General features: G+C 34.4%; 4 protein-coding genes across 4 annotated transcripts in view; 3 read left to right on the top strand and 1 right to left on the bottom strand.

Moving 5' to 3' along the window:
• Positions 1 to 2,365: 2,365 nt before the first annotated feature.
• On the bottom strand, positions 2,366 to 10,488 carry IKKbeta (I-kappaB kinase beta). Its single transcript, XM_066391801.1, has 11 exons — positions 10,324 to 10,488; positions 6,650 to 6,784; positions 5,986 to 6,189; positions 5,577 to 5,780; positions 4,847 to 5,036; positions 4,555 to 4,792; positions 3,735 to 4,498; positions 3,525 to 3,680; positions 3,290 to 3,441; positions 2,743 to 2,812; positions 2,366 to 2,519 (listed from the first exon to the last, which is right to left on the bottom strand). The coding sequence occupies exons 2-11, from the start codon at positions 6,756 to 6,758 to the stop codon at positions 2,438 to 2,440; spliced, it is 2,169 nt and encodes a 722-aa protein (XP_066247898.1). The 5' UTR covers positions 6,759 to 6,784; positions 10,324 to 10,488; the 3' UTR covers positions 2,366 to 2,437.
• A 600-nt stretch (positions 10,489 to 11,088) lies between these two features.
• grp (serine/threonine-protein kinase grp) lies at positions 11,089 to 14,063 on the top strand. Its single transcript, XM_066391894.1, has 8 exons — positions 11,089 to 11,283; positions 11,379 to 11,469; positions 11,902 to 12,125; positions 12,186 to 12,396; positions 12,482 to 12,591; positions 12,646 to 12,849; positions 13,058 to 13,452; positions 13,570 to 14,063. The coding sequence occupies exons 2-8, from the start codon at positions 11,399 to 11,401 to the stop codon at positions 13,786 to 13,788; spliced, it is 1,434 nt and encodes a 477-aa protein (XP_066247991.1). The 5' UTR covers positions 11,089 to 11,283; positions 11,379 to 11,398; the 3' UTR covers positions 13,789 to 14,063.
• A 640-nt stretch (positions 14,064 to 14,703) lies between these two features.
• On the top strand, positions 14,704 to 18,886 carry LOC136409898 (phospholipase A1). The gene is made up of 7 exons (XM_066391747.1): positions 14,704 to 14,939; positions 15,491 to 15,596; positions 15,651 to 15,799; positions 17,845 to 18,090; positions 18,151 to 18,342; positions 18,523 to 18,691; positions 18,752 to 18,886. Exons 1-7 carry the CDS (start codon positions 14,879 to 14,881, stop codon positions 18,807 to 18,809), a joined length of 981 nt encoding a protein of 326 aa, XP_066247844.1. The 5' UTR covers positions 14,704 to 14,878; the 3' UTR covers positions 18,810 to 18,886.
• Positions 18,887 to 20,443: 1,557 nt separating this feature from the next.
• Positions 20,444 to 27,074, top strand: part of dtn (transmembrane protein 132C dtn) — a 107,189-nt gene continuing 100,558 nt past the window's right edge. The window contains exon 1 of the mRNA XM_066391586.1: positions 20,444 to 20,749. Within this exon, the coding sequence (XP_066247683.1) occupies positions 20,692 to 20,749 (58 nt within the window). The 5' untranslated portion in view covers positions 20,444 to 20,691. The remainder of the gene's footprint in view (positions 20,750 to 27,074) is intronic.

The following is a 27,074-nucleotide window of genomic DNA, read 5'->3' as shown; positions in this document are numbered from 1 at the left end:
AGGCATTGACCATCATAGGACACATTACTTCTGACTAGTTCATCTGAACGACTCTAAACGCTCGAGAACCGTTTCGAGAATATAAACAATTAAAGAATCATTTCAAAATTATTTAATCTCAAGTATAATGGTACGAAGTAAAGTTTTTAACAGGTAATAAAAATATTAAACATGCAACTATACTCTTCCCACTAATTAAATGTGTCTCGTTAGACTTGACATCTTCACTTTTTTTCTATCTCGTTTTTACCACTACCAGCCCATTTTGGAAACGATTATCTAGATTAGATTAACCCCAATCTATCGATTTTCAACCAAACGAATTCAAGTTCGATGACTGCCAGTGAATATACCGGTAGGCCCTTTGAAAACGAAACAGACGAGTTTATGCCAACGATTTTTTCCTTATAAATGCTGAGACACATCAATTTTATTTTTAAAGGGAACAACTTTTACGATAAAATTGACTTCTTAATTGTATCACCCCTTTGCGCTGTGATTACAACCTTTAAAACGTTAATAAGGATGATAGGGCAAGTAATGCATCATTTGAAAAGTCTGGCTTCCCCGAATTCAGTGCAACATCTTTTAAAAAGTTTTATCATGTTTCAACAGTGTTTTATCAATTATTCAAACTTGAAGTTGCAAAAACGAATTTCACTATTTCTAATTTGAATAACTGTCAAAGTACATGATAAAATTTAAAAAAATTATTGCAATGAGTTCAGGGAAGCAAGGCCTTTCAAATGATATATCACTTCCCCTATAATCCTTATTAACATTTGAAGGGTTGTAATCACAATTCAAAGAGGTGAAATAACTTGGAAGTGAATTTTATCGCAAAAGTTGTCCCTTTTAAAAATAAAATTGACGTGTCTTAGCATTTATACTAGAAAAACATTCTTGGGCAAAAACTCCTCTGTTTCCTTTTTAATGGGCCGTCAAGTAGATACTGATCAATCCGATTTATATGTGTCTTTCTGAAAATCTCTATTGTCAAAAATAGGTAGATGTCAAATTTCCAAGCGTAGGAACACCCATTTAATAAGTTGACAACAAATATAAAACTACAAACACGCAGACTGACGTCACGTAAGTTCACGTGAAGTCATGTCTACTCACGTTATATCATAAAAGTGTAGTTGTTACTTTTTTCCTACGTATTTTAGAATTTTTTGCAACATACAGGTCTAGGAGGCGATAATTGCTTATAACACGACTGTAAGGTGGCATCTTTGCAATGGACTTGTCATGTATTTCGAATTAAGTAGAGCATTTTGTATGATGCATTAATGAATTGACGAAAACGATGGTTTTTGAAGATAAAACGTAAAACGTAAAGAGTGAGTTAACCGGTTTCTAATCGGAACTGTCTAGGGTCCATCTAGTCGTTGCCTGAAATTTGTGTTTAACAGGCTAAAAAAAAATGATGCCAGAAAACAGAGAAGTTGGTTTGTAGCCATAGCGGTTTACCTGATTATATTCATAAAGTAAATTCAGCTGTATTCCAATAAAGCTTATTTCCCTTGTAATCGCGGAATTGGGTTTAAAAGAGTTTTGGCATCATATATCCTTTAAAAACTTGTTTTGTTCTCACCACATTATTAATATTACTTAATGAAAACGATTAAAATGATCTAGTCAATAGGTGACAACCACATCCACCAACATTACATAGCATCGATAGTGACATCATGTGAGCTCACGTGACGTATTAACAGTCTGTTTCCATCTTTAACAGCCTCAGATAAGATAAACATAAAAAATAACGTAACATCATTAAAAACGTAAGCAAGTAATTTATATAAAATAAGAACGCATTATGAATGCATTATGTGTCCAAGACGAGTAGCTGCAACCTGTAGTTCTCAAAAAACTGTTAATTTACCTGGAGGCAACAGAGAATGCCACTTATTACTTTTTTGCTATTGATATGAATGATGAAAATTTGAGCGCTGCGAATTTTTTTGGATAATTTTTAATTCTAACCGGTTTGACCAGTGTGACCCTGGCTTTTTTAAAAAACTACAATGTTGTCTTTTTAAACAAAAGGACCAAATTTCAAATTTTTATTCGAAATAGCAAAAAAGTCACAAGGTGTACCTACGTTTTGTTACCGCCCGGTATAAAGACTTGGTTATATGGAAGAAAAACTGCGCATTTAGAGGAGTAGTTCCATGGCGCAAACAGACCTACAGTAGTGTTATCGATTTTTGAGTTATTTAAATTTGATGGTATTTATCTTTTACACGAAGTTTTTTTTATCGAAAAAGATAAAAACATGTACAGTAAAATGTGGTTGCAAATTTAAGATGTAAAATCCTACGTAACGCACGTACAAAAATGCAACAATTTCTTTTTCTCCTTAACAATTTGACTAGACTAATCAGTCTCATAAAAGTACTGGCCTGTTGAAATTAGGTCGCACATGAGTTACTCAGTCTAGGTCTAAATAATCCTGAGCCGCTTCCACAAAATCCTTGTGAGCAGCCATTCGTTCGGAAAGTAAATCAATAAATCTAAGAAAAAGTAAATACAATTTCCATTTTTTCAATGCTTTTGTTTATGCTTATCAGCTTTTTTATGATAAATCTAGGAAACTATGAGAGTTAATACAAAAGAGAAACAACAATCGTACTAGTAGCTGTAGAGCTGCAATTCTTTTTCTATTTAGCCCTTAAACTATCATAGTTTCCGAAATCCCTTAACTAATAATCGAAGAACTCACAATTATGTACTTACTGACAACGTAGCACTTCATTTTCCTTGATCAGTTCTTCAGTTTCATTGGTATTGAAATTCAAAACGAAATCTGAAAATTTTGTAAAAAAGTGTGTATTTATCAGAGGAGTCATTTTGCCCTTTTAATACTGTAAAATTGTATTTAGAAAATTCGAGGTAAATAAAAACGGAGAACACTTTCTTAAGCTACTTGAAAATATTTTTTCCAAGATGCGTTTCGATTCTCCAACACCATTATCAACTTAATTATTTTTAATACGAACCTGACCATTTTTTAAAAGAAAATTGATTGTACTTTAAGAGTTATAGAATATTTCAACAAATTTTATTTTATCCAACTAACCTAAAACTAATGAATATTAGATACTTACCAAAGAAATGAACCAAAATTGTGATTATTTTTAAATGCAAATCCGCGATGAACGTAGGGCATATTTTACGGAAAAAATTCACTTCAGTTTGAATAAAAAATCAATCGATGTTGAAAAAAAACTTTGTTAATTTACAAGATAATGCCGCAACAATATAGAAAAATACTGTAACTCACCTAATTTCTTAGTTTTCACAGCCTCCGATAGTATCTTATCGTAAGTCGCTCGAACAATTCCAAATTCATTGGACAGTTTTTGAATATTGTCCACAAAGTCGTCCACCCAAAACAAGAGATCTTCAGAGAATTTTGAAATTACGCAAAAATCTCTGGAAGGTACAAAAACCAAAGAAAAATATTGGTGAGATGGTCGTGTGCTTCCCTCAACAAAAGGCCCTTTAGAAATACTTACTGGGAGTTATCTTTCAGCTTGTTTTCCTTTAAATACAAATTACATTCCAACTTCAAGGTCTCCGAGACCGCATCTCTAATTGGCTTCAAAATTATATCTGGACTATCCCCGTTTTTCGGCAGTTGTAAAAACCCTTTACTGTTACACGTCTCAAACCTTAAAAACGTACATGAAGCCCTGGTAACCACATATAGTTTACCAACCACTTACTGGGCTAATATGTCGCACTTGGCAAATACTTCAGCAGCATATTTTTCAGCTTCGCTAATGCTTAGCTTCTTCACTTCCAACATCTTATACTGCGTTTCGAACAACTTCAAGTTGGCCTGCCTTCGCTCTAAATTGGATATAATCCTAGTCCCGTATTTTAAGCATTGTCCAAATTCCGGGAAACTATTCAAGTGACCCTGGATATTGCCATTCAGTTTGTCTTCTTTCAGTTTTTTGTTGAAGCTATGGACATTCTCTAAAAGCTGCCTGAACTCGCTTGTAGCTTTAATGTACTGGTTCTTAACCTTCTCACACTGACCCTGAATGTGTTGAATCAAAGACAAGTAGGCGCTTTTGAAGGTTTCCTTAGTACGACGTGCGGAATAAATGTAGAAAAGTGCTAAACGATAGACTCGTTTCAAGTAATTCAAAGGAAACTTGAAGTTGTTGAAGAGTTCTTTCAGCAAATTAGGTAACTTTGGGCTGAAGCACTTATCATGAAGTATCGAGTCTTTTTTGTAGACGTAAAGAATTACGCTTTCGTGATAAATGAGATATTGCAGCAAAGTTTTGTCGTCGTTGCAATGACAGATTTCATAAGACTTATCATTGCTTTGATTTGGGATTGTTTGGTAACGAAATAGGAAGTGCAAGTCGGATTTTGGGATTTTGATGTCCCGTGATATCCAGTCTTTGAGGGTGCCGAATTGGGTGCTGTCGTTCACCTCATAGGAATAGAATTCTAGTTTGAATACTGAGAAAACCTAAAAATAATTCAATACTTTTAAATCTGCTCTGATCTATTAAAATGTATGATCACCTGAATAATTTTTTTATCCAGAATATACCTTAAGTAATCAAAGGCGCTCAAATTATTGCTAAACTTCCTGTTACCAGGTTCCATTTGCAATGTCTTTCTCAACCAAATTTCTATGTTCTGTTTGAAGCAAGAGGTCACGAAATTCTCCTTTTTGATTTCAGTGGAATTAGAGACCGACCCAGAGTTATTGAGAAAAATACAGATGTCATCAGGACCCTTATTTTTTATTTTTTCATATCTAAAATGCTCTTGTTTATCGTAATTGCAAATGACAAAGCAACTAGGAACTTGCTTATTGAATGGTGTGAGTTCCGGAAGAAAAGGAAGAACACCGCAAATTATTTCAAATACCATGGTGCCCATGGACCAGTAATCAACCCTATAGTCATAATCTTTATTGTAGAATATCTCAGGAGCTAAATAATGCATTGTGCCAACAAAACTTAGAGTTGAATCCTGCAACTCCTTTGCATAGCCTAAATCTAAAAATTCACAAGAAACGGAATTATTTTGTATCTCAATTGTCATTCATTTAATTGACTTAACAAACCATAAGAAGTACAGAGTCTTCTCTTTGTAATTAAGCAAATTCTAACAAGTTTAGAGGGAGAAACAGAGGTGTACAGCTAGCTAAAAGTTGCAAGAGGACGATTAAAACCAAAAAAAAGGAATTGGAAAGTAAGTACGAAAAATGATAAAAGTTTATGTTTTTACTATAAAACACGCCGTATATTTTTAACGCTTAAAATAACAAATTAAATATGCAGGATATTTACCTTGAACAGATCGAGTTCGAGGAAAAAGTTTTTTTTTTAAGTGAAGACTTAGCCGTTTAATTTTGGCAGTAATGTAGAGGGAAGGAAATTTAGGAATTGTACAAAAATACTAGAATTCTGTACTAGTTCTCGAATATGCACCACGGTTACTGAGATTCCTGTTAAAAGTACCTATTTTACTTTTTCGATTTAACCCTGTATACTATTAAAATTACTTAGCTACTTTATTTCCACCGTCTTTATTACCTATTAATTTATATACAGCTGAGCCTTTACGAGTAGGAGCGTCTTGGAGCACAATATTGTCTGGTTTGACATCTCTATGAGTGATATTTTTATTGTGCAAGTAACTCAAACCGTCAGATATATCTCGAATTATCATTCGAACATCCGATTCTGGTAGGCCACACAGTTTTATTGGTTCATTTGTTAGGTACCTTCTTAAGTTGCCTGATGACAAATCAAGCCTCAATGAATGTTTAATTGAGGAAATACAGTCAAAATCACTCTCAGCTGACAGATCCTCTGAATGTTCGAGGACAAATCTTTAATAAGTAAACATTTTGATGGTCACTGTCTTTCCAGCTTTCATTTATATGATTTGTGAATTTTGGACCTGCCAATTAAGATCATTTTCGACTGTAGGAGAAAGTACCTTTGGTGCAGTACTCCATTGAAAGCAGAGGTAGATTTGTAGGGTTGTATTTGTTCATCATATTATCCAAAATAGGGTCAATGATTTTATATTTTATAATATTGGGATGGTCGACGGATTTGAGGAACTCGACCTCCATATGCCATCGCTGCTTCTGCTTTGCAGATAAAGCAGAAGGTTTCATATATTTGCATTTTTTTATAGCTGCAAATAAACATAGACGTTGTAAATATGTTATATATGGTCGAACCGGACTGTCCATTTTTTCTTTTGTTTTGTTTGTTTATTTTCTTATAAAAAGGTAATTCTTCAGCTGCTTAGACATTTTTTTCCTATCACACAACTTTTTCCTGGATTCTGAAGACAATGACATATCCCACCGAAATGTTAACAATAGTTCCGTCTGAGCTCTTAGTAAAAGACGAATGTTATTTCCAGTTAATTTTAACTGAGAATGGTGTGAAATTCTATTGCTACTAAAATTCCTATTTCTATGTGAGGCGTTATTGAGAAACAAAATAAAAGAAAAAACTAAGTATATAAATGCATATAGTCACTATAAGCATCAAAAATTATGTTCTATACAGGGTGATTCATGGTTGTATAAACAACACCCTCTATTGTGGCAAAAATAAGTAATGGCAGGAAACCACAAACTACCCACCTACAGATTCTGACGTTCTTTGATTACGCCATAAGCTAACTGTTCCAAAGCTTCCAGAACCTAGAATTGATATTTGTATCCAATCACCTACTTGAATTGGTTGCTCCATGTCGGCATTTAGTCAACGGTTGGAATCTAGACAAAAATTATTAGGCATACAAAAGAAATTTATAAAAAAAATCACAGGCTCGATGGTTCTTCAACAAAATGTGAGATAGCAGGCTTTTTATTTTAAAACTAGGATTGTAGAATTAGGTGGTTTGAGCACTGATTTCCAGTATTTTCCCTTATAATTTGGACTCGATGGCATTTTTAGGGGTTGTAAAATGCCTTCTATATACATATAAGGTGTTCCAAAAAGGTTCCAAAACTTATTCTTTGAATAATTAAATCGCGCACCCGTTATAAAATGTGCGAATCTTGTAGCATTAAAAGAAAAGCTGCCGTGACTCTTCCCAACAGTTTCCTTTAGGTGGCTACAGGAGTTTCATATACCAACGACTTGATGTAACTGCAGCGGAATGAATCCAATGAGCTTAAATCGGGACTTCGCGTTGGCCACCTGATAGGTCCGCCTCTTCCGATCCATCGCTCATAAAAATATTGATATAAATGATCCTGCACAATATGGACAAAATGTGCAGGTACGTCGTCATGCTGGAATTACATTTTAGCCAGAATACCCATAGGAACGTCTAATAGCTCAGAAAGTAAATCTTGCGGAAAATTTAGGTAGATGTTGTCAGTTAACTGAGGTGGAAGCAGGAACGGGCGAATTAAAAAGTCGCCAACAATACCATCCTACATGTTAATGGCAAATTGATTTTGATGAGCTCTGATCCATGTGGCGTAAGTATGGTGATCGTTCCATTTGTGGCAGTTCTGACTATTGTAGCACTCGTTCTTAGTAAAACAAGTCTCATCGGTGAATAGGATTATAAAACCAAAATTCGGTTGGTTTGCGATACGTTGTAAAAACCATTGGCAAAGATGTACCCTTGGCTGGTAATCTTGCGAACCTAGTGCTTACACTTTTTGAAGATGGTAAGGGCACAAAAACTGCTCGTAAAGTGCCGACCACAATGTTAGGTGGGCGGCATTCATTTGATGCGCTATTGCACGCGTGTTGATGGTAGATTGTTCATCAATTCAATGCAAAACCCCTTCCTTAAAGGCCACTGTTCATGCAGTCCGTGAATGTCCAGTTCCATATTCTGGTTTAAAATTGTCTGTTTCTCGTAATCAATGATGGATTGCCAAAAATGTGTTTCAAAACGGAAGTCGGCGAATAGAAAAACGTCTTGTATAAAGGCGCTTAACTTCTCTAGTGTTGCATCTTGCCTTGCCATAAATCAGATGCATGTCTGCATATTTATCAAACGTAAAATTGGACCATTTTCACATTTCAAACGCAATAATTTGTCGCCAAAGAAACGAATGTTGCTGTGATTACGATTAAAATCAGTTTTTAACATCGAGCATAGGGATACAATCAGTAAATTTGTACCAGGAGGCAAAAGTGTTTATTTTGTTTGTTTTTGTTCTTTTCACTTAAGTTTAATATTGAAGTCTTTTGAACAAAAATGACATTGAGCCAAAACGGCTTATTTCTTACTGGGGATTTCTATGCAAAAATTGTTCACTGCAATATCTCCTATAAACTTCTTAAGTTTAGAATAACCTTTTTGGAACACTCTGTATAAATACACACACTTTCAAAAATCTTGGACCTTCTATATAAACAAAGTTTATAATTTATTTATTTAATTGTATTTTATAATGGACAAAGGTTTGTTATTTTGCAAACAAAAAATAATAATAAACATGAAGATAAAGATGTTGGGCATTTGGTTTTTTATTTATAAATACGGTCAACACGTAGTTGTATAATAATTAGGGGGTCCAAGACTTTTGACGGTGTGTATATTTGTATAAAGGAAGAGCCAACCAAAAGTACAAGTTAGAAAGTCAACACTTTTAACCGACGTTATAGAGTGAGTCTATTTAAGATGTAATCATATGGAAATCTTTTTATCTTAATTTTATGAAAAATAATTATTCTTCACAAAAAGTTCTGCATAATTTTAAACCTAAAATAAAATGATCAGACATCATACTTTTAAAGTCGTATATCAGTTTTCTTAAAAATATGAATTTTGCTAAAAAATTTTTTATTATTGTTAATTTCAATAATGCATATTTATCATTTATTTATTGAAAACATGATAACTTTTCGTCTTTTAATATGTTTTTCTAATAGTAATTTATTTTGCTAATAAGAAAAAATAAAGGGTTAATGATTTGTAGATTACTTACTTTAGTTTTAAATAATTCCCTTAGTGTCTCGAGATGGTCACCTTCTCTTTCAAAACATTTAATTATTCTTTCGCCAAATTTCCTTAATACATTCACTATCACATTTGGGGTAATTTCTTGACATTCCTCCAAAATGAACCTCTCCAAATGGTTAACATTTTGAAATGAGTTATGTTGGTAGACTTTCTCTTTTAAATAACTCTATAAAAAATAATCCATAGAGGTTAAGTTAGGAGATCTAGCAAGCCAAAAAATATTTTGAAAATATTCTCTAATAGTTAAAGTACTGCTGCATAAGGCACTGTCTTGTTGAAACCAAATTTACTGACATTCTTGTAAGAGTTAAATATTCTAACACATATCAAACTTCACTGTTAAAAAATTATTAAATGTTTTGAAAGAGAGGATGGCTATGTTGAGGCACTAGTGGAATAACTAAGAACTAAAGTATATAATTCTACATAGTTACACAAATTACTAACTTTTTGTCTTTTCCTATTAGCAAAATAAATTATTGTTATGCATTAATTATGTGTTTAAATTGCACAATTGTTATGAAAATATATTAAGAGTTGAAGTTATCATGTTTTCAATAAACAGAAGATTATTGAATTTAACTATAATAAATTTTAAAAAAATAAAATTAATACTTTTAATATAGTTGGTACACAATTACAAAAGTTTGATCTTTGATTATTTAATTTTAGGCTTAAGACCATACAGAACATTTTATGAAGAATAACTTTGTTTATAAAATTAATAATAAAAAAGTTTCCCATATGATTTCAACTTAAGTAGATATACTGTATAACAACTTATAATTATATGGCAAGAAGCCCAAATTATTTATTATATATTTATATATTTACAAAATATCTATATATTGCATTTTACCAAAAACTTGTGCTACACTTGTATTATCTTATGTCAATTTATAAATCTGGCTTTAACTAAGATCAAAATTGGATTGCAATTCATGCTTACCTTTGATGTTGCTTTTGAACTGACAAGAGACTTTTTTAATCATTACATACAATGTAAAAGTTAGTAGAAAACCAGTAATGAATATTGGATAAGTAGTATTTCCAGAAAACATAAAGAAAAAATTAAGCATTTTAACCAGCTCAAAATAGAAGTTATAAATAACATCAAGGTAAGAATTATTCTTGATCCAAATGTAGACACTACTAGGCTACAGGATAGGTTGTAGACTCAGTTGGAAGGTGAGATAGACCATTGTGGGTGTGTACTGAGTAGCACAGCAAACATAGGGAACATTTATATTTGCGACTCTGTGAGCTATGTGCTATCGCACTGCTTATCAAGTACTTACTAAAGTAAAGAAAAGTTTTACTAACTTGCAATCTGCTCCAGTTTCTCTATCACTTCCCTTGTGATGTGAATCTACTAAATTTTGAATCTTCAATTAAAGCAAAATAATTCGGAATAACTCAAAAAATATATATAAAAAGAAAGGCAAAAAGAAATAAACAAAGTGATGTAAAATAAGAAACTATAAAACAAAAATAAACCTAATTTTATATTTTAATGGAACGTTTGTCAAAGGGGCAATTGACACATTTTTTGTGACAGTCAGACGGGAGAGCAACAATGCGTTTGCAGATCTATTTGTTGGGGTGGGGCAACAAGTTGGCACTAAAGTAAAGCTTTGACGGTCTAGAATAACTGGCAACAGTGTTATATGAAGTAATAGTTTGTTTTTAACTGCTGAATTTTTTAAATAATATTGTACTTGCTGCACTTGAAAATTCTTTATAGCTCTTTTAACAGAACTGAAAGTGTTATTTATTGTAGTCAAATATGTTCGAGTTTTCGCTAGATATTCGATCAAAAGTTGTTCGCTCGAGATTCGAGTGCAGTCGATCGCACTCTAATATCTGATGTCACAGATCTATAGAGCAATCGCAGATTGAACTGAGAGCAGTAAGCCGAAAACGTTATTAAATTCGAGTTTTGACGTTCAATGTCAATGATATAATAAAAATTAAAAATGAATAAAATAAAAGAAAGTCAAGTGTCAAGCACATCAAGCATTGTGAAATTGTGGGGAAAACGGAAATAGTGACCAAGAAACAGAAACAATTAAATTTTCAAAATTTTTGTAGAAAACTGCCGTGGTACATGCTTTTGGGTATTTATTCAAAATTATTTTCACATTCAAATGCGGAAATTTCACTGCCGAAAATCTTTTCTTTTGCTTGCACGCAGTCACGTGAAAACAATTGGCCCATTGTTCAACTGTTTTATCAAAATTTAAGGCCCCAGTTGGTTTTTGATTACGAACATTTTCAATTTTGGTAAGTGTTTTCTCTTATTCTTCATATAAATTCAATTTAGACGTTCTTTTCTTCCACTTTAATTCATAATTTTGTCTTTTTATAACATTTTGCAGCTTTTCCTGCTTTAACCAAAATGGAAACCACCACATTTGTCGAAGACTGGCTGTGTTATGATCCTATCCTTGGAGAGGGAGCATATGGGGAGTAAGTTTATATTTGAATGATGTTTTCTTAATTAATTAATGCAAACTTGGAGGTATTTCAACAGTAGGTGTACAAGCAACTTTCTGAGCAAAAAGCAATTTTCAAATTAATGAGTGCTAGCTAAATACCCCAAAAGTGTTTTTATTTTGAATCAGATTCTGCTCAACACAAGACAAACATTGAATTAGCACTCTGCAAACATGCAAAAGTTAAGATTATACCAGAAAGCTCTAGCCCCCATTTTGTTCAGGGTTGTCCTTTTTTAAGTCAACAATTCAGCAAAATATGGGAAAAACATCAATTCCCCCCTGGAGTTGAAAGGTCTTGAAATAAATACAGGATGGCTTAAATACTATGGCCGTTTACTCATAATCAAGACTTTAATGAAAAATCAACTACTCTGCAATCATTGAAATTAATTATTTCTTTTAGAGTAAGACTGTTAGTTCATAAGCGAACCAATGAAAAAATTGCATGTAAGATAATAGATCATGCCAAATATAAGGATGCCAAAACAAATATAGAACGAGAGGTGATGATTCTCAAAATGGTCAGTCATGAAAATGTCATAAAGTTTTTTGGCAGACGTCAGGAACCGACTAGAGAATACATATTCTTAGAATATGCCTCAGGTGGAGAGTTGTTTCAAATGATTGGTAAGATGTTTAGCAAAGTAGAGTCAATTTTTATTTTAGTTATTTTGTATTCATTTAAAGAGCCTGACATTGGCATGCCATCTCGCAATGCTCAGTTTTTCATGAAAAATCTTTTGTGTGGCCTCAACTATCTTCACACAAAAGGAATCACGCATAGAGACATTAAGCCAGAAAATTTGTTGATAGATGGGAGTGGTATTCTTAAAATTAGTGATTTTGGTATGGCCACGCTATTCCGGTTAAAAGGCAAAGAGCGAAAGCTGGATAAGAAGTAAGTTAAAAAAAGAACATGAAAAATCTTCTCAATATTTAAGTTTTATTTCATTAAAGTCCAGTATGAGGAACTAACATTTTAGGTGTGGTACCAAGCCCTATTTAGCTCCAGAAGTGTTAAGGAGGCCATACTTTGCTACTCCCTCAGATATATGGAGCTGTGGAATAGTTTATGTTGCCATGTTGACTGGAGGTTAAATGGCATATTAATAGAAATATGAGATAATTTACAAAGTTTTGTTTTTAGAGTTACCTTGGACAGATACAACAGATGGAAATGAAGAGTTTCTCAAATGGAGAGAAGATGCTTACTTGGCTGAGACACCCTGGTCAAAACTGGGAAACACAGCTCTAAGTTTGGCCCGGCAGATTTTAAATGAAGACTCAGAAAAAAGATTGACATTGCAACAAATAATGAAACACCCCTGGATGCGGTTTGATTTTGGAAATGGTGAGTTTTTTGTTCAGTGAAAAGTAAATTTTGTAGGAGAGTTTTCAATGTTCTTACTTTGGTATTGTAGCTGAATGGTCGATTTGAAACCCATAAAGCTAGATTACCAAAGCATGACTGTTGAACGTGGCGACATTGGATCCTGAATGGACAGTTTTTATTCAGATAGTTATTTGATAGAAATAAACAGTAATTTCTTCCCAATTAGACGATCCATCAAGTCAAGTAGATGGGCAAGCCAGTTATGAGGCCAAGCGTTGGAACTCAATGATGGACTCCGAAACCAAAAACAACAGGGAAACACCTCAGGTCACTCTATCTCAGCCTGCGATGGCCCTCCGTTCACCGGCTTCTATGAACCAGCTAATCAACCACATAGAAATTACGAAATCCCGGGATCTCATGTGCTTTTCACAGCCGACAAGGAACGACGACGTTATTCTTCAGTTTACGCAAACCCCCATCACGAGAGAGAATTTTCATCATTTGGTCAAAAGGATGACAAGATTTTACGTGACGTGTGATTTGCAGAAGGCGCTGGAGTGTCTCGGGTCGGTATTAGACAGTTTACGTTATTCTTGGAATGTGGATGCCGCTGGCACGGTGAGTTTTTTACACAAAATTTGAAAGAAGCGTATCCCGGTTATTTTATATTGGAAACAGAAAAATATTGTATTATTATTGTATTCATGAATAAAACTTTTTTCTTGATGTTTGCAGGTGACTGTTTCGACTATGGACTCACAAAAGACTCAGCTTATTTTCAAAGCAAATCTACTTAAAATGGACGGTAAAATTCTGATGGATTTCCGACTATCCAAAGGCTGTGGTTTAGAATTTAAGAAGAAGTTCCTAAAGTTGAAAAGCTGTTTGTGGAATATAGTAGATAAGCCGGATATTGTGTCCGATGCTTCATCGTGTTCTACCTCGGTGCCGTAAATATGGGAGTTTTAATTTTAATGTTTTCAAATTGTTACAGTTGGAAATACATCAGACTTCTATAATATAATGAAATATAGCATACTGTAATGGTAAATTACCAATTTGGATGTTTGAGAGCCAATCGATCTGAAAATGATGTTTACGAGCCGTGTTTCGGTATTTAAATTTAGGCTAAGAGTTAGTTAAGGTATAATTCATCAGTAATTATATTTCGGTGATTAAATTTACCTGTTGTTAATGTTTTTAATAAAAAAAGTACATATTTTTGATAATTATTGTTTCTTAAACCGTCAAAGATACATAGTGACCCAAATTAAAAATAGATGTTCAGTTAGAAAGAATTATGCGATAAATTTTATCGATGAAGTGAGTCTGAAGACAAACTCTTATGTAGTCCGTTATGGTAAGTACATATAAGGAACTAAGAGAACGAAGGTCAAATAATCAAATTTTGATTTTAAAAATTGTAAAAAATTTTAGGTCAGAATCACCTCATAGAAAGATACCTGATATTTGAAGCAGAAATAAGAATCGTGAACCTTTACCGCAGAAGTGAGCCATTTGATGTGTGTTTACTGTTGACACTATTAAATTAGAATTAATTCTTCATAAAAAGGTAATACATTGTTTATCTTCTTCAATAAATGAGCATATTGTATTAATGTTTTTTCGTTATAAATTTCTAATCAGTACTAGCCAATGATAGTTAACATTACCCTCAAGGCCTAGCTTTCCCTTAAAACTCAAGATCACGGCCGATTTTAGATGATTATCACGGTTAAATCAATCTACCTTGACAAAGAATTATTTTTCGCTTGAAGTGAAGATATTAAAAATACGGTAGAAGCGAAACATTTCACGAAAGATATTCTGCGATCCATTCACTATTATATTTTACTTTGCTTACTATCTATTCGGGTGCACTAGATTACTAGACCAGGTCAAACACGGAGCTATTACCTACACTTAACATTACGATTTCTTCAGCGCTCATCCATAATAGACGTGTTAGCGGGTGCGGTAGTTATTTTTTATGTAAAATATTGTCAGAATACGGTAATCTGATGGTAATGATTGTGCTTTAAATATGGTAATAGTGTGGTTCCGATTGTGGTTGTTAATCGGATTTGCTTTTTGTCTCTGTGAAGGTATATAAGGGGTGATCATTAAAAAAACCGTAAGTAGATATTGAAATAACAAAGGTACGTCTGGGATAAATTGATTTGTTTCCTGTTCCTAGTCAGACTGTTGATAAGCAGCAAACATCTACCATCTACTGCAAGTTTTTTTAATGATCACCCGGTACTTATTTTTATTTAAAAAAACTTGATTTTTTGAAAAATTACAGCCATATATTGCATACACATATACAGTGAGTCAAAAAAGTCTAGAACATTTCAAATGCAGTTTATGGTCCTCTAAAGGACTGAACTGAAATAGAACTTCCTTTTGCGTTATTGTTTATTTATTTCTAAAACCGAAAATGGAAATTTACAAGCAAATTTGTGGAATGTCTGCAGATCAGTATAGTAAATTTCAGTAATAGATATTCATTTTCACTCTACTAATAGCTATTAATTTTAAATGTTTTAAGAATATAAACAGGGGTGTGCTGCAGCAAATCTAAATAACAAAGAAAACTCTTAAAATAATGTAGATTGAATTATGTACCAAACTGATAAAACTGTTATAATTTCAGTTGAAGGACAATTCGGTGCATTAATTGATTTGAGGTATTGGAGATGCGTCCTTAAGAAAACGTATGTGTGCCCAGATAACGGTATTAAATATTACTTATATACCAAGTAAGTAGAAATGAAATTCTTATTGTAACTTAAGTACTGATTTTCTCTGCTTAGAGATACAGGCCGCGACAGACTGCGAATAGATATAAGAAATCCCCTATCGCTGAAATTATCTGGCTTTGATCCGAAGCTAAGAAATGTATTCATCATACATGGATTTAATGGGACTGAAAGCAAGACTCCCATGACCATTTTAAGAGATGGTAAGCATAATTTTTGTTTATCACTTCTATTAAAATAATTCCAGATAAAAGTTTTACAATTTCGTAAAACTCGTTTTTATCTCATTTTAAGTACATATTTTTTATTGGTCACATAACCCAAATTAGCTTCCAAGGCTCGGATGTGATTGTACTGTCAAATCGGTTCAATTGGTTCTCGGATCTGACTAGGCAGAGAGATATACAGATAAAGATTACATAGAGATAAAATTAATAGGTAACTGTATACTCAATCTAATGACTTTTTCTAAAAAAATTAATGATTAGTAGTAATATTTGCTGTAAAACTATGAACGCATTTGCAAAAATTGCATCAATATAAGGCCATATTTGTTCATATTTATTATTGTACATTGTGCTCCTTTCACTTATAAATCATTATCTTATTATTTTATTTCAATGCATTTTAGCTAGCAGGCAACAGGAAAGATTAGATCTAAAGAAAAATCAAATAAGTCACAGGTAGTACTTTTCCAGTGTTTCTAATAAAATAGGAGCTTTGCGTAAAAGTCTAAATCATACGAATGCTTTATATATCCCCAAAAGACTGTTGTAGTGACTGGATAATGACAATCTCTGTAAATCAACTAAGTGGATTCAATGTTAAGAAATTTTTTAATATGTTCAATTCATGCAGCAACAATAATTAGTAGCATCAACTTCTTTCAGATTTTGAATCTTGGCCTTCATTTTCATTTCAAGGACAAAATGATCGTATTGAAGCGAGTCAAATAACACTTGAGATGTAGAAATTATTCAATTAATTGGTTCAATCATTATAACTTTGTGTTTCTCACCCAAAAATGACTTAAAAAGTAAAAATATGGGCTCATATAAAATCCCAGAAAGTTATAGTGAAGCTCTATTCTTGCCAGTGTTTTCATTACTACTTTTAGGAAATAAGAGTGAAGAATAGGATTTAACTAATTCAAAGTCAAAGCCAATGTAAAAAGGACTAAAAGATGTCCTGAGTAATAAATGACTCAATTGATACTACTAAGACACAACCATTCCTGTAGACGATTTCCAATAAATATCAGTTTCGGTGTATCGACGAAATTTATTAGATGTAGTGGTCGTAAGCGATTCTCGATCTTACGTGATGACAAGTCATGTAACATCATGTAATGATACGAACAGAAGCATAACGACATACAGTACTGTCTTTGGTTATATGTAATTATCGCCTTCTAAATCTTTTTTGGATCTTGCGACCACACATTAGATTTATGACGCTTATTTATCCATGTCAGCTAAAAAATTTTATAATATATATAGTATAAGATCAAGTGGAAATACATCATCATCGAATTAATTAAAATGGTTTCGAATAGACAGGTTTAACCGACAGGTTAACCTGTATATTCGGAGGTTGGGTCATAAAATTTGGGCCACTTTGTATATTATTTTATTCCAAATTGTTTCTAAAAAATTTCAGTTTGTCAAGAAAGTAGATGTTTTTCCTTTGTAGAAATAATGAGCAGTGTCAGTAAACGAATCAGATAAATGAATGAAGCTCGAAATTTAGAACTGTCTAATTTCTAGCCTCAGTCTGAATGTGTTAAATTTTTAATCTCAGTCATTTGTCAAATTTGAACACTGCCACTATCTATAATTTAATAATCTACATAGAGGAAAATGACTTCCGTAGTGAAGTGAGGGCTATATGTAAGTTTGAACATCGTATTATATAGGTGAGTAAGGCATACTCACCTGACCTAAAATCACTGGCATTACTGAAACTGAAAATAACTGCCTATTATAACTCTCATAAATTGATGTTAAGGCAACTTAAGCTGGGTCATTTAACATATTAATCGTCGTCCGTTAAAGGGAGACGTTTCTGCGACTTAATATTCCTTAAAAAGAAAATAAAAGTACCTCCGGTAAGTTTAGCGATATATTTTAGCGTTTATAGGGCGCAACGATAAACTCAGGATAATCTTTTCATTATTCTTAATCACGATTTTTTCTACCTTATCACCAGAGACGTAATAATAAAAATGTTTTTTTTTTGGTTATTTTAGCATACCTGTACAGAGCAGACTACAATATCTTCACAATAGATTGGGCAGATTTAACTACTTTCCCTTGCTATCTCTCTTCGTTGTCTAACACGCGTCTGGTAGCCCAATGTTCAGCCAAACTTTATGCCTTTGTAATGGACAATGGAGGCAAAGCCGAGGAGAGCACATGTGTGGGACACTCTCTTGGAGCTCACATTTGCGGAATGATGAGTAATCACCTGACCAGTAGGCAGCACAAAATTGTAGGTATGTTAGTTGCTGACCAAGGGCCTTAGTCCCCTCCTTACATGGAGAAATGTGTTTAAGGGTTGGATCCCGCAAGGCCACTGATCGATCGCTATGCTAAAAGATACTTTAGGCTGACCAAAGATGACGCCTATCACGTTCAGATCATCCATACCAATTCTGGATTTCTAGGCGAGGTGAATCAAGTAGGACATGTAGATTTTTGTGTCAATGGAGGAATGAAGCAGCCCGGATGCAAAGGAACTCAAGTCAGTAAGTTTAGATCATGGAAAAATAAGTTAAGATGTTGAAGCAACCAGGTTCACCAGATACAAAACAACCACAGTTGGAAATGGTGTACTAATATTCAAAATATATAATGTATTGAAATTTATAACCAAATTACCTGCTCCATAGGGAATTTAGCCATTTATCTAGCCTGTTTTATTTTAGGAATTTCTCGTTGCAGTCATTTTCAATCCGCCTGTTATTTCGCAAAATCAGTGAAATACCCAGATTCAATCATTGGCAGGCCATGCGTCGCAACTTGTCCTAAGAGAAGTAAGGATTGGGGATATCTTCCGGGAAAACCTGTCCCGATGGGCCACAATACACCTTATGGGTGAATTGAATATGTTTATATAATTGTATTGTTTTTTTTTCTAATGGTATAATGTTTTAGGGCATTTGGAACCTACTGCGTAAGCACCGACACCAGAAAAGATTGTCCGTTTGATTAGACAAGAAAACAAAGAGAAAGAAAAGTTAGCTCGACCACATAGGTGCGACTCTACGCCATTTCCAGTAAGTTGTCAGTTGTAAGATTCTGAATTGTAGCTAGAAATGGTGTAGAATGAATAAGAGTGTGTTTTTGATGTTTTTATTAAATCAAAACTCTTTTAACTCTATATTTTATATAACCTATTCGGTGGAACTCAGAAAATAAAACTGCAGAAATAAAAAATCTAACTCTGTTTTAGCCGTACCACCAAACTACGACTAACATCAAGGAATACTATGGTTTTGTGACCAATGCAAAGTCATATTCTTACCATTGGTTTGATATTGTTCTGTCTTAGTTTTGTCCATATTGAATTACAAATTCTCCTAACATGTTTGGAAGTTTATTTCTATGACTTACTCTGTATAACACAACACATTGACGCACGAATCCAGCTTAGCAAGAGGAAGAGCGAAGTGACCAGTTGGCAGTGGATGAGTGTGCCAATAGCCCCATAAAATATCGTAGTAGACTTGTCAGGTTTGACGCGACTTTAATCAACTCCATTCGACTTGTGTTGAAAAACTTGGACATGACTTGGACGCGACTTCGACTTAACTCTACTTGAGTCGACTTTAATCTACTCGATTAGAGTCGTTTTACTTTTTTTCTATATTTTTAGTTAAAAGCATTAAAACCTCATTTTTCTTAACGTTTTATAACATAACCTAAAGTTAACGTATTTTTAATATCGTTTGACTCAGTGGGTTCACTGATTGGTTATCACAAATCGCACCTGACGAACGACATAAATCTTAATATGATCCCGATTAATAATTTGATGAAAACCTTAACGTGATCCTCTATAATTAATAAATTGCGCACGCGTTCACTTCATAAAGCTGAAGTGGGGATATAGGGGAAGTTGCGAGGAAAACACGCTTTTTGGAATATTCAAGAGGGAGGTAGTGTAATAGGGTAATAACTGTTGTAGATAAAGATGAATTATCGAATTTTTTTGTAGGAAAGGCTTTTCCGTATGTCGTAGCATTGTGTGTGACAAATCTATCTGTTATGCATGTAAAAATAATGGTACTACCAGCACCAACTAACAGTGTTTGTAAAAGTTACTTTCGTCATGAAAGGTGTGATTTTCTTGTTACAAAAAGATCGTCGTTTTATGCCGATGGTGTTTTTCCCTTTAATTAATTATTAGGTAGGGACACCTATTATCGAGTCACACACTACATACATATTTCTTTGTTATATCGGGCATAAAGGGGCGCACTGATCGCATGTATTTTGATTCTCTTAGGAAATTAAGCAGTATCGCGTTTGAATGAGAATAATGAGAAGCTTTCTAACATCCATCTTATTCCCTTTCAACATCATAAATCCCCAATTAGTTTACCTCACTTCCGCATCTCATATCAAGGCAATAACATCTTTGCCACATAACTCCCCAAGAGAATAACGCCGAAGGACAAAAGGAAAAAATGAACACATCACATAAGGGCTTTGAAGGTGGGCGCCGGCGGTGGCGGCGGCGCCCCAAAGAATCCGCCCCTGGTCGCGGGGCAAGGAAACGGGGGCCCCATTCGGCGCAAGGCATCGAAGGCCCGGTCAATACTCCAGTCGACGGAGAGGAGAAACCCGAAAGCCGATTTTATGTGAGATTCCAACGTTGTGCACCGTACGGGGTCGGTCGTAACGTGGGCACACTCACGTTCGAAACATCGATCGGTCGAATCAGAAAATTGAAAAACAAACGAAAATTTTCAGTTTTTCTCATTGAAAAACATGCTTATCCATTGATTTTTGGACATCCGGTATAGTTGTGGGTGTTATGGACTTGGACTGGTGCAGTTAAGTGACGCGATGGGCAATTAAAGAGCCGAAATATGAAGAGGTCAGCCGAATTTAGCGTCGAGTTTTGGATTATTTTTTCGTTCCTTTTTGGTAAGTGTGCTCTATATTTTTGTTAATTTAAAATACCCAAAATGTTCACAATGCATTCGTGATCTCAGTGGTTAAAACTACAGTGCAAGTAACACTGTTATAAATGCATTTGTAAGTTGCAAACTTGCATCAGCTTAAGTAATATTACCTGGCCTTTCAGGTGCGTTTTTTGTTAAGTTCACTTTTATTCCCATCTAAACTTGATCTTTGCGTGAACACTAATGGCAGCATTCTGGACCAATTAAAATCTCATGTCAACGGAATAAGGCCAAACTATTTGTCTCCACGTTAATTTTTAATTAATAATTAACCTTCGATCGATTCCGATCGATTTTGAGTTCCAATTAATTACGCACATACCACTGACTAAAAATGACTAATAAAATGCTTTTGATGGCAAACTGTTGTCCTCTGATCGTTTTCTGTACAATCTTTAATTGCTTGTGCTTTTAAATATTTTTATCTGTCTATCTTCTGTCTGTTTTTTGAAATTAATAGAAAAATGTGATCTCTCAGACATTATTCAATGCTAGGAAACACATTCATTTATTAGATAAGCCGGAGGAACTATACAGAGTGTCTCATAATTAACGGTATATAAATTCCTTATGTAGCCATTAAGATTTGACATATTTTACTCGTATGCAAAAATTAGTAATTACCGAAATACAGGGCGTAATAGTTTAAAATTTTCATACATATTTTGAAAAAAATAGATTTTTTTGTCTGAAACCTAGTTGCCGGTGCTTTTTTGGATGAGAAATCCGAATATTTTGAAATTTCGACATAAATTAAAGACGGAGCTGCCGGCAGTACCTTTACTAGTCATAAAATCACATAATTTTTTTGATGCCACCCTGTATGCAAAGTGTCCGTTTCTGAAACTCAATTATGAGTTGAAGGATATGCCTTTTTGAAATTTGAAGAGAAAAAAAGAATAGGCCTACGCCGACGACTTGGCCGTGGTCCGTAGAGGCTCTAGTGCCGACGTACAGGGCCCCATGGAGAAGGCCGTCCGAATGGTCGATAACTGGTGTCGGTCTGTGGGCTTGCGAAGAAATCTAGCGAAAGCACAGCTGACTCGATTCAGCAATAAAAGAAAAAAGATCCTGAGAGACCAGAAATTACTCTCTTTGGCATGATACTTGAGTATCACTGAATGGTAAAGTAATTGGATGATGTTCTTTAAAAGTGGTGATATGTGAAAGAGAGGAGATGCTCTCTTTTATAAAGAGGATGGGCCGTTTTCTGGAAGCGAAGGCTCCCCGTAATATTACTATTACCTATGCCTGGAAAAAAATGTAATTTACCATGCCTAACATCTTCGTCTATCTGATCAAGATTTACAGTTATTGAACTTTGGCCGAGATCTCTTTGTGCCACGTTTTTAGCTCTCATCCAGAGCAAAACCCGCTATCTTCCAGAGACAGATGGAAGGAATTTCACTCATGATCACCGCTTTAGGTCACTGTAATGACCATGTCTACCAATTTGATGTCTTGAATGTTGGGCGCTACCAATTAGCAACGTCGGGGGCCATCGAGGTCAGCAATCACCATGCGTGTTTCTTGACCACCTTTCATGTTGTCTTATAGTACATCTTCTTGGAGTTGTATTGTAAAAGACACACATAGCCGGCCACCTCTGGCGATGTTAACAAGAGTATGAGTATACACTTTCACTAATAGCAAATTGAAATTTTATTATAAAAATAATTAACACGATTCTTTGTGAAGAATGTACTGGAAATTAAATTTTTAATTACGAGATTCGTCTTATTTAAAAGTCTTTGAAAAGGAAACGTTGATCGGCCCTCTTGAATTTACCGCGAGCGCGGATTTACTTGAGTAAGTTATGATCGAGTTGGTTTTTAAAGAAACCAGAAGAAAAGGTTGTTAGGAAAATTAGGCACACCTAATTGTGCAATTAGAGAAACATAAAATCAAGCTTGCATTTTCATATTTAAATACGCATATACCTCAAAAGCAAATATTTCATCTATATAATCATTTGTCAAACGTAAAACGCCTAGTCTCTTTGCTCTTTTGTTGTTGCCCCCGGTTGGTTTTAATGAAATACTCAGTATTTAGACGCATACATTTTGCAATTCTTACAATGCCAGTTGGCATAAAAATGAGAATAACACCTCTATTTCACATTCAAAACAATTGCGCTGTTCCGTGACTTCTCATTTAATTTCAGTATAATTCGGTAAATTAATATACAGGTACGTGCTTAATTATTTCGTCTTCATTTAAACAGGAAATACCTTCTAATCTAGCAAGAAGATTACTATTTACTTATGCATGCCCGAATTTGGTTTATCTCGCGAGTAAACACGTACCATTATTTAATGAGCATTTGGTTGGATTAAACCTGCGAATACGGCGAAGTTGTCTTACTCCAGCGTATTGCCTGCATTTTAAAGGGTCGTGGTAAGACAATGTAGGTTGCAAGTTGTGTGAAATACACAATTTACGTTACGTATAAGCCTGTCATGTCACGGCTTTTTCTTTGAAATTCGAATAATATACAGGGTTTCCCAGAAATTTTAGTACAAATTGGTATAGCGTGCTAGCGAATAAAAAAACGAGTCACATGAATATGCCTTATAAAAAACGTTTCCTGTTTTCATATTAAATATTAAATTTTTTTTTTATTTTGTAAATTGTAAATAAATCTTACAGTTTTTAATGTACCTGCTTCAAATTGCTCCTAGAGGGCGTTCCAAACTAGTATATGCAGCGCCATCGGTGTTTCACTAAGATAAGCAAGTCGACTTAATTTTTTTTTATCAGTTCCAATAACTCCAGTATTCGCCCGAACTCTGATATTCTGAACTCTTCTACTTGAAGTCATAGTGAGTTTGAAAATCGGAGTATAACATGCTACGCGAAATATACATATTTTAACTAACGGTTTCTAAGAAATAGTCGACATTTTCTCTTATTTGATTACGCCGGACATCCTGCAATCTTTCCGAAAACCGACCTAATTCTATATTTTCTAAGTCTCGAATTTTAACGTTCAATCAAGAGTACGTACAATGAATATGAAGTAAGTAATAAAATCACAAAATGAAAATTTGCAAGCAAATCTGCTTTGCAGTCATTAACCACGCAATAATCAATTACAATCAATGGAATAACTGCAAAGCAGATCTGCTTGAAAATTTCCATTTCATAATTTTATTACTTACTTCATATTCACCTACTTCTACATAAACTTTAAAAATTCTGAGCTTCTATCCAATTAAACAATGCTTTCTATCTGCCGTAGTAACTGGTTCAACTATTTCTAGAAAAATGCTGATTGGCCGAGATGTTTGCAAAATGAATGAATGAATGAATGAATGAATGAATGAATGAATGAATGAATGAATGAATGAATACATGGAAATTCCTTCAGCATACATATGCCTCCTATATGGGCCTGTCCACCTCGTGGGCGTTGTAAAAGACAAGTGTTCCATTGACTTAACAGAGTCGATGAACCTAAGAGACTGTAATTCTCAATCTCATTAAACACCAAGACAGTCCGAACTGTGGAGGTACTACGATATATTAAAGCATGAATTTGCTATTGAAAGTGATAAAACGAAGTCTTTTCACACCGAGAGGCGAAGAATAGTTGGACTTGGAGATTCCTTCGGTAGGAAGGTTCTCTCTGGGTACTCGATGGTAATGAAAAGGAGATAGCTTTGTTGGAAAAGGTGGCGTTGGAAAGGTACTATTCATTACTTGTGTAAAGGCGGCTTTGTTAAGTGCCATTGCGCAGCAGCTACGCAACTTGAAGTAGAGCAGTGCAAGGTAGCCATTTAATTAAAGCCTAATCAGAAAATCCTGGATTTTTATATGATGGATATTGTTGTTGGGATCCCAGAATTCAGGTTTTTGATGGCAGGCAGTAATAGACTTTCTGATTAATCATTATCAACACTAGAGGTATTAACTCAGACTCTGAGAAGAAAACGTGAAGAATTAGAGGTTGAGTTACGGACAATCAGTCAGGGACATTGAATCATGTCGGCCGATGGACGATATCTTGTGTTGCTCGGTTAGACGAAAACTGGATTACTGGATTGCTGAATTCCTTAACCAAGTCCGATCAAGAGGTGGCAACCTCTTGGAGTGATACAGAAAATAATATTTGCTGTTTAAGAACAGTTATGTAAGACATATTTTGTTTAACGTCAATCAACATTAAAGGGAAGGCGGGTATAACTGGATGTAAAGATGTGACGGTCTTGATCCATTTGTAGGATAATGATGTTTCTGTTTTTAAAAGAGATACATATATATTATTTAACAGACAGCTTTCCAATTAAAATTTATGCAAATTTAATAAATATAATCTGTTACTTTTTTGCGCATTGACTAGAAGTTCCACTTTACTGCATTTGACCTCTGACGGATCTGAGGTGGTCATTCTGCTTACGGAAATATCTGTCTCTGAAGGTCTAGTCTGCAAGAGCTCCTTTATTACTGGTATTTTAACCGCCGTTTTATGAGACTGAAGGAAAGGAAATTTAGGAATTATAGAGCACCTACATTCTCCAGCTATTCTCAAGTTTTCCCGGAATAGAATCGTTTTATAAATGGAAAACGAGCAATCGGCAATTATTGTGCTTTGTTGTTTTGAGAGCAAGAAGATTGACATGAATCTGATGCTACGGAAGGTCTAGAGACCAATTTGATTGTGTGTAGTATGTGGAGAGACTTTAAAGCTATTTTATCCCTTCAAATATTAATTTCAGAACATGAACTGTCTCGAATAGAGCACAAAGAGTATAAATAGAAAATCATTGTTTCTCGGAGATCGCAGTCGAATCGCAAGCCGTCCATCCCGGAGGTCACTACTCTACTGTTACTTAAACGTTAATAATAATTAATGATCTGAGAAATCATTTAGGTAAGTAATGGAAATGTTTTCTTGTAGGTGCGCTGACGAATTAATTTATTTGCTTTTAGCCGGAAGAGCTCGAAGTTGCAAAAAGATTTAAATTACTAAATTGCTTGCTACGACAGAAAGATGGAGAGACGTGGAAAGGAATTGCTTGTACTGACTAGTGTGCATTACACAGAATTTTAAATAGCGCTATTGAATCCCCAGATTTACAAGGATTAATTGGTGCACGTCCCATCCAGATATTCTATCTCGACTCCTGGAAACTCTTGTGCAGGGTTATTACAAATCCAATTATAGAGAAAACTGGATTTCATAGCTTTGCAGATATGCAAAAATTTACCTACTTATTTTGTGAGTGTAAGTGGTTCTTTATTTGAGGAGTGGATGCGCTCTTACTGGCATTATCAAACGCTAATAAAAAATGTCTTGTAATGCAATAAGCGATTGATTCGTGGGGAAGGTTTACTTCATCTCAGTATTTTGACTAATTCACGGTCCAATCGATCAATTAGTTTTATTGTCCTAAAAAAATTCTCGATAAAGCAATCAAGTTCACTTCGTGCTAGTTTGATTAAAAGCATTATTTAAAACTTTGTATGGAAGTTTACATCATAAACTAAAGCCTTTGGGAGCGTTCCTCGAGATGTTTGCTCAGCCTGCTGTACAAATCCCTCGGCTTTCATATCTAATACTTTATCAAACGCTAGTAAATTCCCAATAAAATCCCTAATCCATCTGTGATTTGCCATCATGTCGGGTGCCAGGTGGTTGTTTATCTTCTAGATTGTCATAATCGTAAGAACAACGAAATTAAACCGAGACAGATATTGCTGTAAGGTCCGATTTTTCAAACTGCTAGTATTTTTTCCAACAAAATTACGTTATATAAACGACAGAATCAGACTAGAGCAATGGTTAATTTATCCATTCGATGGAGATCATCTTGCAAAGCTATCAGGGTTTGAAAAACCGGTCCTAAAGTTCAAATTATTAATGTTCTAGTAACTTTAACATCAAGCTACTTCCTACAGAACCAAATAATTTGACTAATTCTAAGGTTCTATTACAACGTTTCTATGGAGATTACTTCGCAATTAAAGTTAACAACACATTATTAATTTGACCCTAACTGAGCTCCTTCCCTATTTTCGTTAACCCACATATGAGTAAATCTCTCGTAGGGGGGTTTAACCGCAAATTCTAAATCGATTCCTAAGTATACTTTTACTCCATAGTTCTTAAACTTGTTCGAAATGTTAGCAGCGCGGTTCGAGCTTGCTGAGCTCATCCTCTCATGGATTATAGCTTCAATGCTTTGATGCGTAGCGCCTTTTCTAAATATAAACTTCCGGTTTTAATAGGTGCTTAATCGCAAAAGATGTTCGCAATGACGGATTGATGCCTGGCTTTAGTTTGG

The sequence above is a fragment of the Euwallacea similis genome, chromosome 7 (assembly GCF_039881205.1).
Source record: "Euwallacea similis isolate ESF13 chromosome 7, ESF131.1, whole genome shotgun sequence".
Classification (NCBI taxonomy): Eukaryota; Metazoa; Arthropoda; class Insecta; order Coleoptera; family Curculionidae; genus Euwallacea; species Euwallacea similis.
This window is presented reverse-complemented; position numbering and strand designations above follow the sequence as displayed.